Source organism: Lampetra planeri, chromosome 26 (assembly GCF_965212315.1).
Source record: "Lampetra planeri chromosome 26, kcLamPlan1.2.h2, whole genome shotgun sequence".
Taxonomy (NCBI): Eukaryota; Metazoa; Chordata; class Hyperoartia; order Petromyzontiformes; family Petromyzontidae; genus Lampetra; species Lampetra planeri.
In genome coordinates, this window is record NC_136132.1 from 4,640,136 (window position 1) to 4,657,379 (window position 17,244).

General features: G+C 46.2%; 1 protein-coding gene across 1 annotated transcript in view; it reads left to right on the forward strand.

The window, feature by feature from the left end:
- The window catches only part of ITFG1 (integrin alpha FG-GAP repeat containing 1), a 183,172-nt gene that overhangs the window by 30,173 nt on the left and 135,755 nt on the right, over positions 1-17,244 (forward strand). The window contains exons 7-8 of the mRNA XM_078606544.1: positions 6,970-7,028; positions 9,109-9,190. Of these exons, the coding sequence (XP_078462670.1) occupies positions 6,970-7,028; positions 9,109-9,190 (141 nt within the window). The remainder of the gene's footprint in view (positions 1-6,969; positions 7,029-9,108; positions 9,191-17,244) is intronic.

The following is a 17,244-nucleotide window of genomic DNA, read 5'->3' on the forward strand; positions in this document are numbered from 1 at the left end:
CCCACTTGGGCACGATGTTTGTGCCAAAACTAAAAAACTGTGACCCGTGATTTGTGATCCTTTTCCCTCGTGAGTGTTATAACTGCTTGTTTTTGGGTGACATCTTTCGTGACTATTCCTCCGTTCCCTTCTTGCTTCCATCAACGGCTCCCACCTCGAGTCTAGCGCCTTGAATGCCAAGCGGCAGTGCGGGAGTGACGTAGGGAGGGGTGGGGGGGTTACCGCACAGCTCCGAGCCGCTGCCGTCCGCTGGGCTGCTTGATGATGAAGCGCTTTGCTCTGTCGCTAACAGCAGCTGTCTGCATTTAATAATACGTGCAATTTTTTTCCACGTTCGATTTGCACGGCAGTCCTTTTAACATTTCTTGACTTCTTGGTTCTTTCGGTAAAGTCACGTAGAAGGGAAGTAATAAAATAATACAAATAAAACATAATAAAATAATTCTCGCGACGTTTCGGCCACAACACAAGCAGCCGCCCTCAGGTGAAGATGAATCCCTGCAGTCACGAAAGCTTTAAATCGAAGTTTCTTGACTTCCTCAACACTTTATCTTTACCCCAATTTAATTTCTTGCAATTGTGTAATTGATTGCGAATTTTTTTTTTTATTTGGGCCAGTATTGGCCATGACTGACGCATAATGAACATACTCTTGCGAACAACAACACGGGGTAAACGGAGATGAAGCAATGGACACACTTTGTTTTTCCTCAGCTTTAGTCTTATAATGCTCACGAGATGGCAATTAACACAGCAGTGTTATGTAACATACACCAGTCGCTCCGTGTTTCATCATCGTGATCTTTACCATCGCCACCACCGCTGTCGTTTATTCCTTATTTATCATCGTCATTCTGCGGTCGTCTGTCTTCATTATCATAATTGTTCCTCATCATTCATCAGAGTTTATAAATATCCTGGCCCTGTCAGTTATCCATGTTCATCCTAATACATTGTCATCACCATCAATCATGCGTTTTCATCACCATCTGGTTTCACATGTGAACAACTCGCAAAGGCCTGTACTTCTTGAAGTCTGTCGTTTCACACTCATTAATAATTTGTTCATTTCAACATTTTTGAATCTTTCAAAAAGCTTACTCAGAGCTAATAAACGGTCCACCTTGGAAAGTGAAGTGCCTTGTGCCAACATGTAAGAATCATTTCCCCAGCTAACTTGTCCGCGCATGTTAGTGACAGATGTAGAGCACCGTCAGTCCCATGGAAACTAGCAGTGCGCAAGCTTCAGAGTCTGCCATATGACTGATAATGTCATTAAAATGTCATTATTCCACCATCGCTGCTCTGTGGCCTCCCCACCAGCAGTGACGCCCGATGACGTTCAACATGCAGGGTTGGGATGGATAAAAAAACGATAAAGGTGCAGCCCTGCAATTGCTTGCTGCTGTAGATGGGCCTCCACTCCAGGGAGTTCTATACAGCCCCCCGAGAGAGAGAGGGTATTTTGGTGGACTATTCCACGCTGGCCAAGTGTTTTGAGGAGGTGGGAATAATGCATCCTCTACCCCCACCGAATCTGATCTACCGATCACCTAACTGTGTGGTGGAGCTAGTATACTGCTGGCTGGACAGAGGCCAGGGGATCTTAGGAAACCTTCCCATTGTGTCAACTGCCACGCCGGGAAATTAAACCGTCGAAGTCGGCTCAAGTGTGCGCAGACCGTTACATCACAGCAGCATCTTGTCCGACGGGTTCACAGCCAGTTATAGTTTGAGCTTGAGTGCAACTAGGTTTAGTTTTGTGCGAAAGAGGGAGAAGTTACGAGTTCAAGCTGCAGATATTACAACTGTCCAGTTACGTGCGAAATCGATATCCTTGTTGGTGAATGGGTTTTTAAAGTTGCAGTTATTGATAGGTGTTTTCTGGTGAGTAGCTCACCAGTATGAGATCTAGTCCTGAAGAACAACTCAAGTGAAAAAAAAAAGTTCACACTAATAGTTCTGGCCTTGAAAGCATATTCTACCTTCACCTTCACCTGGCAGTGTAACCAACATTGGCGTTTTCCAAAGCCTGGGCTTTTTTTTTTTGAAGTCTCACCATGGCAGTTTTCTTCAACGTTTTCTCAGAAACTTGAGTGCAACTCAAGCGTCCGTCATCAGGTGGGACAAACACAGCAAGAAAACAATTGCTGAAGTGGGCAAAGGGGCTGCTGTAACACGGCATTTTTAGGGAAGTGAGTGGGGCTGGGATAGGAGGCTGAAGAAACTGGAGATGCGGCATTTTGCCGTGTATGTGTCTTAGCTTCAGCACTCCACTCTCCCTACCCCACACCCCCCCTCTCTACCTCTCCTCCCTGGCTCCTCCCCCCCTCTTACCTATATAGCCTCTTGTTACAGCAGCCCTTTTGCCCACTTCAGCAATTGTTTCTTGCTGTGGTTGTCCCACCTGATGACGGACGCTTGTGTTGTGCCCGAAACGTCGTGATTAAATGTATTTAATTTTATACCTACGTGACTTTACCGAAAGAAGCAAAGAGTGGATCCCTGCAGTCATGAAAACTTCAAATCTAGAATGAGTGCAACTTTTCGGAAATGGATAAATACGACGTTTTGTTGACGTTGCACTCCCACAAGAAGGCGTTGTCCCGCACCTCCGGTTAGCACGGTTGGCTACGTACGGCGCGGACGAAGTTGAACGTACACACGTTCCGCAATCGATAGTGCTTAGGAGAAGTTTACCGTGGGGACCCTCAGGGAGTGTGCCTCCCTTCACACGCGAGCATTATCGATCACGTGCACGACCGTCACTGTTTGAACGCACCGATGCATAAAACTGACGGTCTTACCGTGCCCCACTGCAGTGAATTTGAGTAGCTGACCCAAATTGGGGCCGTGTAAAACATGTAAATGTTCCCCGTTCGTTGGTTTTCATTTTCAGCGCATCGATGTCAATTTGTCTCCGTCGGTCGTGAGTTCCACAAGATTCAGCCCTTGGCCCCAAGCTGTTTCGTGTCTACGTGTCCCCCTCGGATCAAGGATCAACAAATATAAACTTGGGATTTTCGCTGTTATGCAGATGATGCCCTCCTTGTATTTTGACTTTCATACCAAACCGGAGATGACAGGTTCCCTGCTATCTCAGTTCCTGAGTGAAATGCAGTCATGGGTGGCTATGATTTATCTCAGAATAAATTCCAATAAAACAGAGGTGATATTTGTCTGCTCCAAATACACTTTAGCTAAATCCCCCCAAGATTTAAATCCTTTTTTTATAGTCACGTGTTTACTCCAATACTATGAAAACGTGGGAATGACTGCAGCCACAATCGTGTTTGGATACCCACAGAGGCCTATATTACCATTTGAATCATTCATTTTTGACAAATTCGGATCCATTCCATCTGATAAATATGCCGAGATGTTAGTTTGTGCTTTTTTAATTCTCTCTTATACAACAGTAACGCTCATTTTCGTAGCCAGATTGCCGACGCAGCACGCACAGTTCATTAGATATTACTCCAGTTCTTAAAACGCTGCTCTGGCTCCCTTTTAAATTCTACATCGATACTATTCACGAAGCCCTCTGTGACCGTGGGCCTTTATATTTTACAGGAACCGCTCAAACCTTGCGCTCCCGAGTCGCACCTTGAAACAATTGTTTGCCGAAGCTTTGTTGGTGAAGGCAAGTTGTCTAAAATCAGGATGTGCAAGGACCCCTAGTTGTCGTGCTGCCTTCCTCTGTAACAAACACATTCCTGTGGAGCGAGCTGGTAGGAACGTTGGGTTGCTCGGTCAATGGCCAGGGTCAACGGCGGCGTGGTGTATTCTGCAAATATGCCCGACTGTGAGGGCGGGCACAAGCCGGCGTGAGTAGGTTAAACGTTGAGTTTTATAAGGGCACAATGGGGTGACCAGCCCCTCCCCACCCAGCCCCACCCCTCCCACCCAGCCCCTCCCCACCCTCCCCACCCAGCCCCTCCCTACCCTCCCCACTCAGCCCCTCCCCACCCAGCCCCACCCTCCCCACCCAGCCCCTCCCCACCCTCCCCTCCCCACCCAGCCCCTCCCTGCACGACGGACTGACACAACAATCCCCTGTGGGCTGGTGTAAGTATATGTTAAGTCTCGTCAGAACTGCTGGCACAATTGCGTATTTTCAATCAAACTTAGAACGTGCTGCCTTTGCTTGAGTTGGCTTGTTTTTGACCCGGATTGATTGGCCTGTGGCTAGTTGGTTGCATTTAATCATTTAGAGATGCTCTGCACGAAGTGATTGTAAAACGTTTTAATTTAAAAGCAAAACTGCACTGCCGTGCCTGCCTTTGCTCGTCTCTTCACCGCCCACTTAGCTCCCTTTCCCCCCCCCCCCCAACATAATGCAATCCGTTTCAACTCCCGCACGGGCCCACACCCGCGTCGATTAGTCGACGTGCGCTTCACTCAGGACGGTGACCGCGCTCAAGTGGGGTCACGTCTGCGAGGGCTCGCAGGAAAACCGCCAGGGCACGTCTGTGCCTGCGAGAGTTGTCTCTGTGCGTGTGTAGAGGTGTTACGGGAGGGCGAACAAACACACCAGGGGTGGTTATGCCCGCACGCGGAAGGATGCTTACACCCACATCCGCACCGTTTAGCCTGGGGGGGCTGAAACGGCGCTGTGATCCCCCACGGTCCCACCCCTCGGGGGAGAGTTGCTATATAAGGCGGTGAACCGGTGGGCTCGGGGTTGAGTGTTCAGCTTAAACCAGTGAAGAAGGAAGACCGGCTAGATAGGCCCTGGGACTCCCCTGGATCGCCGTCCTTTTAAGGACCGACCAGGGCAAGCCAGCGGCGTGGCCCCGAGAGCCCAGTGCCGATATTCTTGTAAGAGCCGGTCTGATGACTCAGGGTGCCGTGATCCCAGCTTGGCCACACGTGTGTACGTACGATCGTGTGCCGAACTTCTTTCCCAACCGTACTGCGCTGATCGGAGGTGCTTTGCGCGTGACCGCGTGGCACCCAGATAATAACGATTTTATTCAGCCTCTTCCATATTAAAGTATTTGAACGCTGTATGTTAATTTTAACTTCACTCACAAATATAGATAAAATCTAAGCAAAATAGAAAAACGATAACAACAGTTTCAATTACTACTCTCGAAATTCCAATAATATGAAGAACTATGATAAAAGCGAATCAGAGTATTCCAATCAAACAACAGCATTTTTTAAAATCTTAAGTTACAGGGAAAGCCTGCTGTACAAATAGGTGAGTTTTTAAGACATGATTTCAAAAAGTGACGCGTACTCAGAATCCCTAAATGTACGGAGGAAGGGGATTCCACAATCGCGGAGTCTGGCTGCAAAAGGCTTCGTCTCTCATAGAACAACAACAACAACATCATCGTAGTCTCGTATTTGTACCGATGAGCAGACCAGAATCAGCTGATCTGAGTTTTTCGCGGGCTCGCACGGTGGACCTGTTTTTGAAGCACTGTGCCTGACCGCGCGGTCTTGCCTTGCTTGTTGTCAGGGATGAGCACCGCAATTTTTGCCTTTCACCCATCGAGGGACGAATGTTTATTCATTTTATGCGTTTTGTGTAATTACTTAAATGTGCACTTGCAGCCTCACTGCCAGCAATTACAGCTGCTTAGCGACTGTGACTGAGGTCTGCAGCTCCAATTACAAGATGCCTCCGTTTGAAGCATCAGTGTGCTTTAATTGGAGACGCAGCAAGATCGTTAAATATTAACCGATGTGGTGGTGAAACGTGTCACAGCTCAAGTGTTGATCATTGATGCTTACTACGAAAGGTGTCTTTGCGAGTTACATTTTTTGTTAAATAAAATTGTGTTATTGCTTCGGGTTTCTCCTGTAGAATGATATAGATTTAGTTCTATTCCAGGATTTCAATTCCGCTGTGACCTGCATTGTGCAAAGTATTGCATTCTGATTAAACATTTTGGCTAACAATGATTTCCACAGTTCAGTTAAGCTCTTCCGTCCCTGGGTAAAGGTTAAGAAAGAAAAATTTCGTGCACCCTTCTGGAAACCTTTCCACATTTTGCCATTGATTTGTAAATTACGAGCCTGCAAACAATCAACTGTACTGCTTTTACAGTTGTCTTCATCATGGAAAATTCAAAGAGACCGTTTTTTAAAATATTTTTTACAGTAGCACTGATAGATGCCCCTCGCTTTGGTCACATTTTTCAATGCCTCTATAGTAAAACCTTGGATTGCGAGTAACTTGGTCCGCGAGTGTCTTGCAAGACGAGCAAAATTTTTAAATAAGTATTAATTTGATAAACGAGCGAGGTCTTGCAATACGAGTAGTACGTGTACACACTTTGTCTGCCAAGCGTCACGTGATCACAACTGATATACGAGTGCTTTGGATTACAAACACGTTTCCGGAACGAATTATGCTCGCAATCCAAGGTTTTATTGTATATATCTTAATAATTAAAAACTTCCTTCATCCACAAATACTTCCACTCGAAATATTGTAATCGTAAATAATGTTTTAACACGTACGATTTCGCGGCCAATATCATCCATAATACAGGTTTTTTTTGGGTTAGATCGCGTAAATATAGAAATGTGTCGTTAAACCCACCACCACCCGACAGAGTCAATTAGTAAGGTTTGTCACGTAAACAGAACACGGCAACGCGTTACTAGTACAGTCACACCGGTGTGTTGGAGAGCGAATGTTGTGGCTTTGCTCTCCAACACACCGGTGTGCTGTACTAGTAACGAATTGGCATGTTGTGTTCGTGACAAACCTTACTAATTGGCTGTGTCGGGCAGTGGCGGGTTTAACGACACATTTATATATGTACACGATCTCACCCAAAAAAAACCTGTATTATGAATCGTAAATAATGTTGAGAATTATGAAAACATTTTGATGAATTGTCCTCGGTTGCCCTGTGTGGCCATCTTGTTTTCAAACAGCATTTGCACGACTCTACACGTTTGGGTGGGGGGTGGCTAATTGTGTCAATGTATTTCTGTTCGTGACAGATTTGTTTCTCACCAACCAAGATGGCCATCAAGTCAAGTATGACATGTGGTACAACGTGGTAAGAGGCCCTCTGCATTGAACACAAACAACACGAAATGTTAGCCAAGCACTCCCGTGCAATTAAGTGCTAAGCATTCTTGTCTCGGCACTCCATCTCAACAGACTGGAATGTTATAATTATTTTATTGTGCTGGAGTATTTTTTTCTTCTTCTTCTCACACTTGCCCCAAAAGGGTCCCGCAAAGCAAAGCAGAACGCGTACAAAGTTGACCCCGTTCCTTTAATTTAGTCCACAGTTCTTTGGATGAACGACACGGCTGGAAAGAAGCAAGAAATGAGAACTCACTCTGCACCGTAATAACGGTGGTTGAGCACAGATCGTAATAAACGGGCAGTCTCGGCTCGAGTCCCCAGCATGCGTGGAGATATCTAGGCGTGAGGTTTATGAAGACAATGACCAGGGGAGTGGTGTTGTATATTCATGTTATATTTGGTTTTTCAGATGCACAGTACTAAATGTATGAAATTAATTTGATCCGCCCCATCATTATCCCGATGAAATCTGTTTTCACCTGCCGTGATGACACCAGCGAGCAAATAACTGTGCCTTTTTACACCTGATGAGGGAGGCTTGTGTTGCCTCCGAAACGTCGTGATTTAATTTAGTTGTTTTCATTTTTTTTATTTTATTGTTTTACCTACGTGACTTTACCGAAAAAACCGAAGAGTATGAATCCTTGCAGTCACGAAAGCTTCAAATCTAGAATTCTTCGTGGAGTTTTACGCTATCCCCCTCCTTAACCATCTTATCGTTGCTTGGCGCGACATCACACGGCGCCGCACATTTCCTTCCATGTGCCGTCACAAAGTGAGGCTGTCATCGCGGGCACAGGTGAGAGGCCATTTTAGCACTCGCCCAGTTTGCCAACAGTCCAAGAGTGGTGTGCGTTGCTTCCTAAGAGCGCTCTTCTCTTATATGAGGCACTGATTGCAAAAACACCGGGTAGGGGGGTGGGCAGGGGAGTGGTAGACCTCAATCTTTGAAGTGCTTGGCATATGAACGTATTGGCGGTACACCGGTGCGCGGTATTAAAATAAATAGCAACGCATTTTTTTGTTTTCTGTGTTTCGCAACCCCGGTCAGAATATCTTCTGAACGGGGTTGCAGGGTGCATGAAATTCAGTTCTCGTAATGTCGAAGCAGTTGGAAGAGGAGTGTTATGAGCGGCTGAACACGAAGCTAAACAGTCTTGTTGCCAGCACCACGGACAGTGATTTGGCAGTTGTTCAGATGGACGAGTCCATCTATGTTCGGAACATGTTCGGAACATAGATGGACTCATCCATCTGAACAACTGCCAAATCGCTGTCTGTGGTGCTGACGTTAAGAAAAAAACGCCACTTTTTTCAAATGTTCTTGATGTGGATTTCACACATGATGATGATTGCTTGTGTTGCAGTCGAAACGTCGTGAGAATTTTATTGTTTTATATTTTTATTGTTTTATTGTTTCTCTTCTACGTGACTTTACCGAAAGAACCAAGAATATGAATCCCTGCAGTCACGAAAGCTTTAAATGGAAATTTAAGTCTTGTTGGCGTATAGCAGCACCCAGCCCTGTTGACGATTGGCTGGCTGCTTGTTCCAAAGGCGGATTTGACTCAGACGGTTCCTTGATGCAACGGACCCAAATCAACGGTCAATATTAGCCATTTGTTAGCAAGTCTCATTAGACTGAATAAACCTTCGAATCGTGTCAAACATGGCGAAAGAGTCAATTAAAGACAGATAAACAGATTTTCTTATTCGAATTTAGATGTTATTACTGTTTGTGTTATGCTGCACCAGTGTACCGCCAATACATCAATATACTCGCCATGAATTGAAGGGAGGAGGCTCCTCATTGACGCTCTTGCCCTTTCCTTTAAAGCTTAAATGGACTCTCAGGAAGTTCATCTTGCCTGCTTCAGTCGCCCAAAGGAATTACCGCAGGTGTGCATTTTGGCGAACTTTTGAATGCACGTGCTCAGGCAGCGCTCCCGATCTGCCCTTGCACGTTAATGTTTGGTTCAGCACACACACACACACCCATGCACTCCGTGGTAATGGATTCCCTGCTCTGGCTTGTGTGTTTGCAGAATGGAAATTTCACATACGGCCAGAGTCTGCCTCCTCCAGCGGACTTAAAAGTCATCGGGCAGTCGGCGTTCGCTGATTTCGGTACGTTTCTGAAAATGCACATCGGCTAATCAAATAATTTATTTACCGGGCACTGTATATCACCTGTACAGAATCACAAGCACAGTTAAATAGTGACTCGGTTTCAAGCCTTCTTGAAAGAGCGGCAACGCATCACCGTGGCACTTAGCTTCATTGTCGGCAATGGAAACAGTGGCGTGTCTTTTGGCAAAGATCAGACAAAAAGTAACATTTGGCGATGTGTGCATTGGGTCTAGAATGTATCTACTGTGTGCGTGCGCGCGCGCGCATGTGTGTGTATGTTTTGTCCGGAGCGGTGGCGTTGCAGTTAGCGGCGCTGCGCTACGAACCCAGGGACCCGAGCTCGATTCCCACTCACAGCCAACACCAGTGACGATTATTTGAACCCGTCCTGGGCCTCCCTTATCTCGACTCAGCCTCAAATGAGTACCTGGTGCGGTGTGTAAACATCGCCACTGGGGAGACAAAGGCAGCCGGGCGTGGTGCTGGCCACCCACCCCCTCGTGTGCCACGCCAGCCTGTTTGGGCTATACGGAGCGTCTTTGTGTGTCGTTTACTATCTTCTCTCTTTTACTAAACCGCTTAGCAAAAGCAGCCAATCCCCATGGGAGCATTAAAGACCAATTTATCTTCTCAGCGTTCCCATGGGAACGCAGATTTTGGTTGAATGGTTCATTTGGCCGGCAGACTGCGTTACCGACAGCCGTGCTCCACGGAGCCACATTCGGGTGCTTCAGGTGCAACGATCAAAGCTGCAGCCAGATGACCCAGCGGCCGCTGTGGCCCATGTACGTACCAAAACAAAAAAAACGCCGACTTTGTCATTCGTCGTTCATAGGGGACCTTCGATTTGAGAGGAACTCTAAACGATGTCCATGCCTGTGGACCACATCACACAGAATGCCTGTGATCTTGTCAGATCCCATTAGCCAAGTGTGAATGAGCTTGGTTAGCGCATGGATGGAGAGCCACCGTGTGTAAAACAGGTGCTGCAGGCCGCTGCGGGCATGCGTTGCCAGCAGAGGGCCATGCGGCAAAATCAATGTTCGTCCTGTGCTATGCTCCAACATTTATGCTCCCCGTCGCCAAATATGCATCGGTTAGCATGGTGAAGTATGCTCAAATAACCCCCAACCCGCATGACATGGGCCGCGCCGTCACCCAACATCGGATTAAAAGTATTTTCACGTGTGTGTGACAAAACAACGGCCTTGGTGAAGATGCGGAGGCTGTTCCGTACTTGTGTATATGTGTGTATGCCGCACATATGTGTGTGTGTCGCACGTGTGTGTGTGTGTATCTGTATGTCGCTCATCCGTGCGTGCGTGTGTGTCGCACATATGTGTGTATGCTGCATCTACGTGTGTATGTCACACGTACGTGTGAACGTCCTACGTGCGTGTATGTATATGTGTACGTCGCACGTACGTGTGTATGTATGTCGCACGTACATGTGTATATGCGTGTATGTTGCACGTACGTGTGTATGTGTGTGTGTATATCGCACGTTTGTAAGTGTGTGTGTATATTGCACGTACGTGTGTATGTTGTATGTGTATATCGCACAAGGGCATGCATTGGCACCTTTTCCTTGACCACACATTTTAATCTATTTTATTTACAGCCGTGTCATTTTGGAAGTCGTGTTGGGTTTGCATAGCGTTGCATAATTAAACGTGATTAAAGTCCTACGGCCAGTCTTTGTCTGTGCATTGGAGGAAATTTCTTGGCGAAACCACACATTTGGGGGGAGATAGATAAATAGATAAATCAATAACCTGTCAATGAAACGCTTGCATTGTATACATTACGTTTTGTTTAATGCACGCTGTCTGTCTTGCTCCGTGTGGAGGGAAGGCTGCCATGATTTATGTGGCACGTGGTGTAAATAACAAATTGTTGTTTAGAAAGACTGCCTCATTTTGGTGACTGTTTGATTGATCACCTTGCTTTTTCAAATTTACAGTGCCAATATGTCATTGGCACCCAGGTACCGCGTGTTGGATGCACGTGTGTGTGTGTGTGTTGTCCGGAGCGGTGGCGTAGCTGTTAGCATGCTGCGATCCGAACCCGGCGACCCGAGTTCGATTCCCACGCATGGCCAAGATCAGTGACTATTATTTGAACCAGTCCTGGGCTTCCCCGAGGTTGACTCGGCCTCAAATAAGTACCTGGTGAATTGCATAAACAGCGCCATTAGGAAGACAAAGGCTGCCGGGCATAGTGCTGGCCGAGCACCCCCTTGTGCACCGTGCCGGCCTTTGTAGGTGCTCGCTGACAGCACTTGCCGCAAAAGTCTGTTAAGGCTGCACGCGAAATCGTTGTCTTTTATGCATAATTATTAGTGAGAGTTGCAAGTCAATGCAAATCACCGTTAAATCCCACATGCAGACAAACCTGGCGATGAATTATTCCGCGCCTCTGCCGCACAGTGCAACAGCGGGGGCCCGGTGTGTCTCTGAAGCAAGGGTCCTTTGTGCAGCGTGAGTGAATTGCAGAGGGAGGCGGTTGTGAAATGCCTGCACAGGCATTTTATCTCCGGCGTTGCACAGCGCAGCAGAGTAATGTACGCACATTCATCTCATTGCCAGTGTTCCCGCAACTCCCGTGATTATCACTGCATACTGGGCATCAGCTGATGTGCATATCAATTGCCGCACATCTGTGTCTGCTGATTGGCAAACTTTGAACGTTCGATCGTTTCGGCGTCCAGGGGGGGGGGCCCGTGTTGATTAAACCCAGCCACAACCGAGGCGCAATAAAACAAAAAATTGTTACGATTTGTACAAATGTCGTTGTGCAGTACCGCGTCGATCTGCCGAACGCTTCAATAACATTCAGAGAATGCTCAGATAACTATGACATTGATGGATGGGCGGCACATATCAGGAACGCGAGCCATTCGGCGTCGTATACCCGAGTGTGCGTGTGGCACACGTCACAAATCCAGGTGGAGTCACAGTTGACACCTCTTCCGAACCACTCCGAATGCCAAGCGTGTCGTATTCGATAGGCAAGCCCTCTCAATTGAATTATGCATTTTAGTTGGACATAACTACAAATAATAATGCTGAATAGGAACAGGAAAAGACCATCGTTGCTTTAATCCACGCTTCAAAAGAAAAAAACAACCACGTAAATTCGTAAACCATTCGCAATTTTCGTGGGATGTACGTGATTGCGTTTATTATAAGGTGCGTAAATGTTTGACGGGACACTTTGATTATTCTGGTTCGCTGTTCAAAACGAATGCTTTCGGACATGCTCCGTAGCAACACCGAACGTGCCCTTGCGTACGTTGCCATGTTGTGAGCAAACGCTTAATGAGAGCACAGCAATTGCTGCCAGCGACAACCCCTTCTCCCTTGCGGCCTGTTACATGTTACCATTGTCCCTCCTGCCACACGGTTACATTAGCCTCAAAGCCCTTCAATGCGGAACCCTTTGTTGATCCGAGTTATCTGAACAGCCTCAAGCCCACCGCTCAGATTCACTTCTTCCCACAGATCCTCACAGGCACGCGGAGGGGGGACGATTTTGAGATTTAATGGCGTCTTTTTGTTTTTAGGCTTCCATTGTGTTTATTGCCAGATCCACATTATAAAAGGTTCCCGCGGCTTTTAACGTTGTTGCGTCTAACTCGTTTGCCAAATAAATCCCCCCCCCCTCCCCGGCGCTGTTGCAAAGTGTGAAATGTTTTTGTGTAACTCAGGACAAGTTTGTGGTCAAAAGCTTTGCAAAAGTTGGCAGTAGAACATTTGCGCTCTTCATTAATGCCGCCACGCCATTCATGATACCTGCAGTAACAGCTGCTTGGAGACCTTTGCGCGGATTTGCTGTTCCTGCCGCCAAATGGCAAATCGTAATTTTGACAGAAAAAAAAACGAGTGCATGGTTTGTCGTTCATTTCTGAACGCAAAAGTCGAGCCCAAACTCTTGTGTTTCCCCTAACCTTCAGTCGACACATCTCGTGACCCCCCGAGTGTGTGTAAGACCGTTGCCCTGTGCCGCTTCTTCAGGTTTGTTCCCGTCATTACGGTGAAAAGTTTTACGTGTGCCGTTCATTATGACGCCGCGCCGACAGGATTTGTTCGCATGCCACGGAACACGGCTAAGGGGGCCAGTGCCTTGCGATGCCAGGCGCAGTCGTGGCAACCACGGTGGTCGCCACGATGGCGAAATTTTAACTACCTCGCCAAGGTATGGAGGAGGGCGTGGGTTCGATCTTGACCCTGACGCCCGTATATTTGGAGTTTGCGTGTCTCTCTCCCCGTGGTCACTTGAAGATTTCTCCGGTTCTTACGGTTTTTCCCTCCACATTTAGAAACATGTGTTTAAGAGTATATGGCTGCTAGAAATGTCCACGTGATAAGCCATTTCATTGAGCTATCATTTGTGGCCAGGTCGCTTCTGAAAATGAGCTATATCACTCAGTAGGCCTTATCTGGTAGTTTATTGCTTCGTTTTAGTTTAAAACCATGATTCTGCAAGTCAGAAACCGCAGCGGGACCAACAGTTGCTTGCCCATTGCAGGTACTTGGAGAAAAAAGTATCCCACTATGAAGGTGAGAACTTGACTCTGTACTTACAGGAGGATGGGTACCTCTACTCCCGTTGCCACAGTAAAGTGGAGTAGCTGAAAATATATTTAAAAGTATCAAAGCTCTTTTGCAGCATGTGGAGTGCAGTGAATCGCACTTTGGTATTGAGAGAAAGTTCCGTCCTCTGCTTGTTTTTTTTTTCTCTCTCTAAAGAGTCTCCAAGTGGGTAGAGTGAATGTTGAACAACTGCTTTGCAAGAGCCGAATTGGTTAACCGTGACTGCTCCGAGTTGACGCATCATCGTCTGGCTGTCGAGGCATTGGATAAAACGCAGCAGGTTGTAATGGATAACTGTGTTTGGTCAGTTATTGTCTTTCAGTATGAGATAATGCACAGCATACACAAATTCATCAGCGTTTATTATAGTGGGGGAAGTTGGGCAGAGCCTTTTGTGTACAGTGTAAGATTGAATTCTCTTCATGGCCAGACTCTGGTATTAATTTTTTTTTGCATAAGAATGAGTTCATTATATTGTGGGTATAAAAAAGAAATACATTTCAGATAATGACAGTGCTTGGTGTGATTGTGTGTGTGGATGTGCATTGATGGGCAGCACGCTGCACGACGAGCCCAGCAAACAGGATTATCATTCCTGCCAATGGTAAATGTCCGTGCCAAGTGGTACCATAACTTGATCTGGTCCTTCCTCTGTCGACTCGACTTAAATGAGTACCTGGCGCGATCATAAACATCGACACTTGGGGAGACAAAACTGGCTGGGTATGACGTTGGCTTCGCAGTCTACTCTTGGCTTAATAAGTATTCGCAAACAGCACTTGCCCCCAGTAGTCCATAAGGCTATTTGGGGGATCTTTGTCTTTGTGGATAGTGGATAATGGTAAATGGCACATTGTTTACTTGAGTGCAGTCCAAACCCAACTTAAGTCTATTCCCACCGATGACGAACATTGGTGTCTTGTGGAATCTAAACTTGACCAGAGCCTTTCCGTAGGTTGACTTGGCCTTAAATTAATTGGTGCCTAAACATTAACACTGGGAAGACAAAGGTGGTCAGACATTCTACTAACTGCACCACTCCCTCGCGTGCAATTGAAGACCTTAATATGTGCTCACTAACAGCACTTTCCCCAAAAGTCTGAATCGCTATATGGGGGGGGGGGATCTTTTGTCTTTCTAGTGTACATCAAAACAAAACTAAAACAAGTGATTTACCACCGAGTAAAGAAAATTGTCGACCAAACATTGTCCTGCCAAAATTACATTTCGCCAGCAATCTCCAAAAGTGTCCCTGCGCAGTCAGTGGTTTGTGAAAACAATCGGACTCTAAAGCGGGTAATGGCATTCTGGACTTGTTATCCACTCTCACCATTACAGGCGCACGTGGGGCGGCATCACCGCTATTCCTAAAATAAGCACGCACTGAGATCAACAAGAGACCCCAACGACCAGAGTCGTGATGGAGTCTCAGCGCTCGCTACTGGATGCCTCGCCACTTTGCCCAAGTTTGCGATGCTGCTGGAAAATACTCGCCGGAGCGATACGCCGCCTGCCCTGGTGTGGCCTTGGGCTGCCCTGGTTTGCATCTTTGCTCAGCCAGTCTTGTTTTTCGCCAAAATCATGGCATGTAATTGTACCCATTTGTTTGTGTTGCCGTCTTGCCTGCGGAAACGCACCTGGCGTGTTCTTTCGGTTGCCACATGCGTGTGAACGTGTGATGCGCGTGCACAGAGAGAGAGAGATGGACAGGGAGCGAGAAGGAGGGAAGAGAGGGAGAGTATTAGTTTGTGCCTGCTCAGAGTTTGACTTATCCCCAGAACCCTGCGGTTTTGTAAATGGGTGTTCTTTTTACTTCTGCAATAAATTACTTAGAATGGTGAAAGTTGACCACAAATCAACGTTGGTTGGGTTGAGGTGCCAAAGAGGATTTCATCATGTGGAGCTCTTATTAAGCGGTGGAATGTGAACATCTAATGATCAGAATTTTTTAATCAAGTAGCATCACATTCGTAACAATAATGAGGCCTGACTTAATCTATTACAACATAGATCCTTGTTGCTACCACCTCCAAAAAGAAATCCACGCGTTAACAACCCTCCACACTGTGTGGTTACTTGCATTTGAGCTGTGGATGATTTTTTTCTCTCTTCCTGCCACGTTCTTTCTCAAAGAGGTCGGCGATTGTGACCTTCCATTTAGCACTATCCTTGACATTTCCCAGCAACTTGGCATTTAACAATCCCAGTTGCATTCATTTGTTCAAATTGCTTATTTACTTAATTTGCTATCCTTCCCGGCTTCGTTGTTGTACCTGCAATTTTATCAGCCAAAAACATTAATATATTCAGTCTCTTGTTTTGCCGTCACATGCCCAAGAAATCTAATTTGTCTTTTTAAAATTATTAAAAACAAATTGTGGTTGATGTTTTGCCGGTTGAAAAGGCAAAACAATTAATTGCTTTTGAATAACAGTGAAAATGCCGTATCACTTGTGAAATTATCTTTCGGAATCATATTAATACTACACGTACGTTTTAATGCACATGTTAAATATATATATGTACCTTGAAAATAACACGAATAAAACCTCAGAGACTTCAGTTACAGCGTTTGAAATTGCCGGTTTAAATATTGTTTTTTCATTTTCAAGGCGGTGATTATGAAAAGTGATGACAATAAAGTACTGTCAGCAACTAAAAGTTTCCAGTCGTATAGCAGCATGACTGCTAACTATAATTTCCGTTGCGAGTTTTGTCCGGAGTTAATTATCACATTTAAATGAGTGAATTCACATTTCTGAAACCGTGCCTGGGAATTAGTCTATTTTTTTCTTTGGAAGCTCAGGTGGAGCTATGGCACAGCAGTTAGCGCACCGCTTCATGAACCTGCCGATTTGGCTTGGATTCCCAGCCACGGTAAATGTAATTCGGTTCGTGACACCTTAACTGCTCCTGCGCCATCCCTCATGGAGCAGTGTGGTGAAGTACAGTCAAACAGCTCCAATGACTGACCCGGCATTGATACAGGCCTTCATCCAGCCATAGATTGACAAAGAGCTGTAAAAAAAATACAAGATAAAATCTTGATTCTCCAAGCTACAATTCGTTCATAGCTCCTGTTGAAGTGAAAAGTCGGCAGGCGACATTGGTACCCTTTCCTTGACTAATGAATCGGATGCCAACATCTTCTGGGTATACTTTTTACCCGCAAGGTTTTATTTCACGGTTCATTATCAGGAGCCGTGTGTTGTTTCAACCCAAGAGAAGAGCTAATCGAGCAACGCCAAGCGCTTGCAAGTGCCAATTGGCAGAACATCGCACATTCTGAGAGCGTTTGCCTTCCAGGCTTTTGCTCACGTAGATACAAAGGCATCACCTCATTTGGCAAATAGGAGCCAGGTAACTTTCCTTCCTCTGATGGCCTCCTACTTGGTTGCTATTTGGTTCTATGAACTTGTGATGTTGTGCGCTCTTGATCAGGAGCTCGTTGGAGAA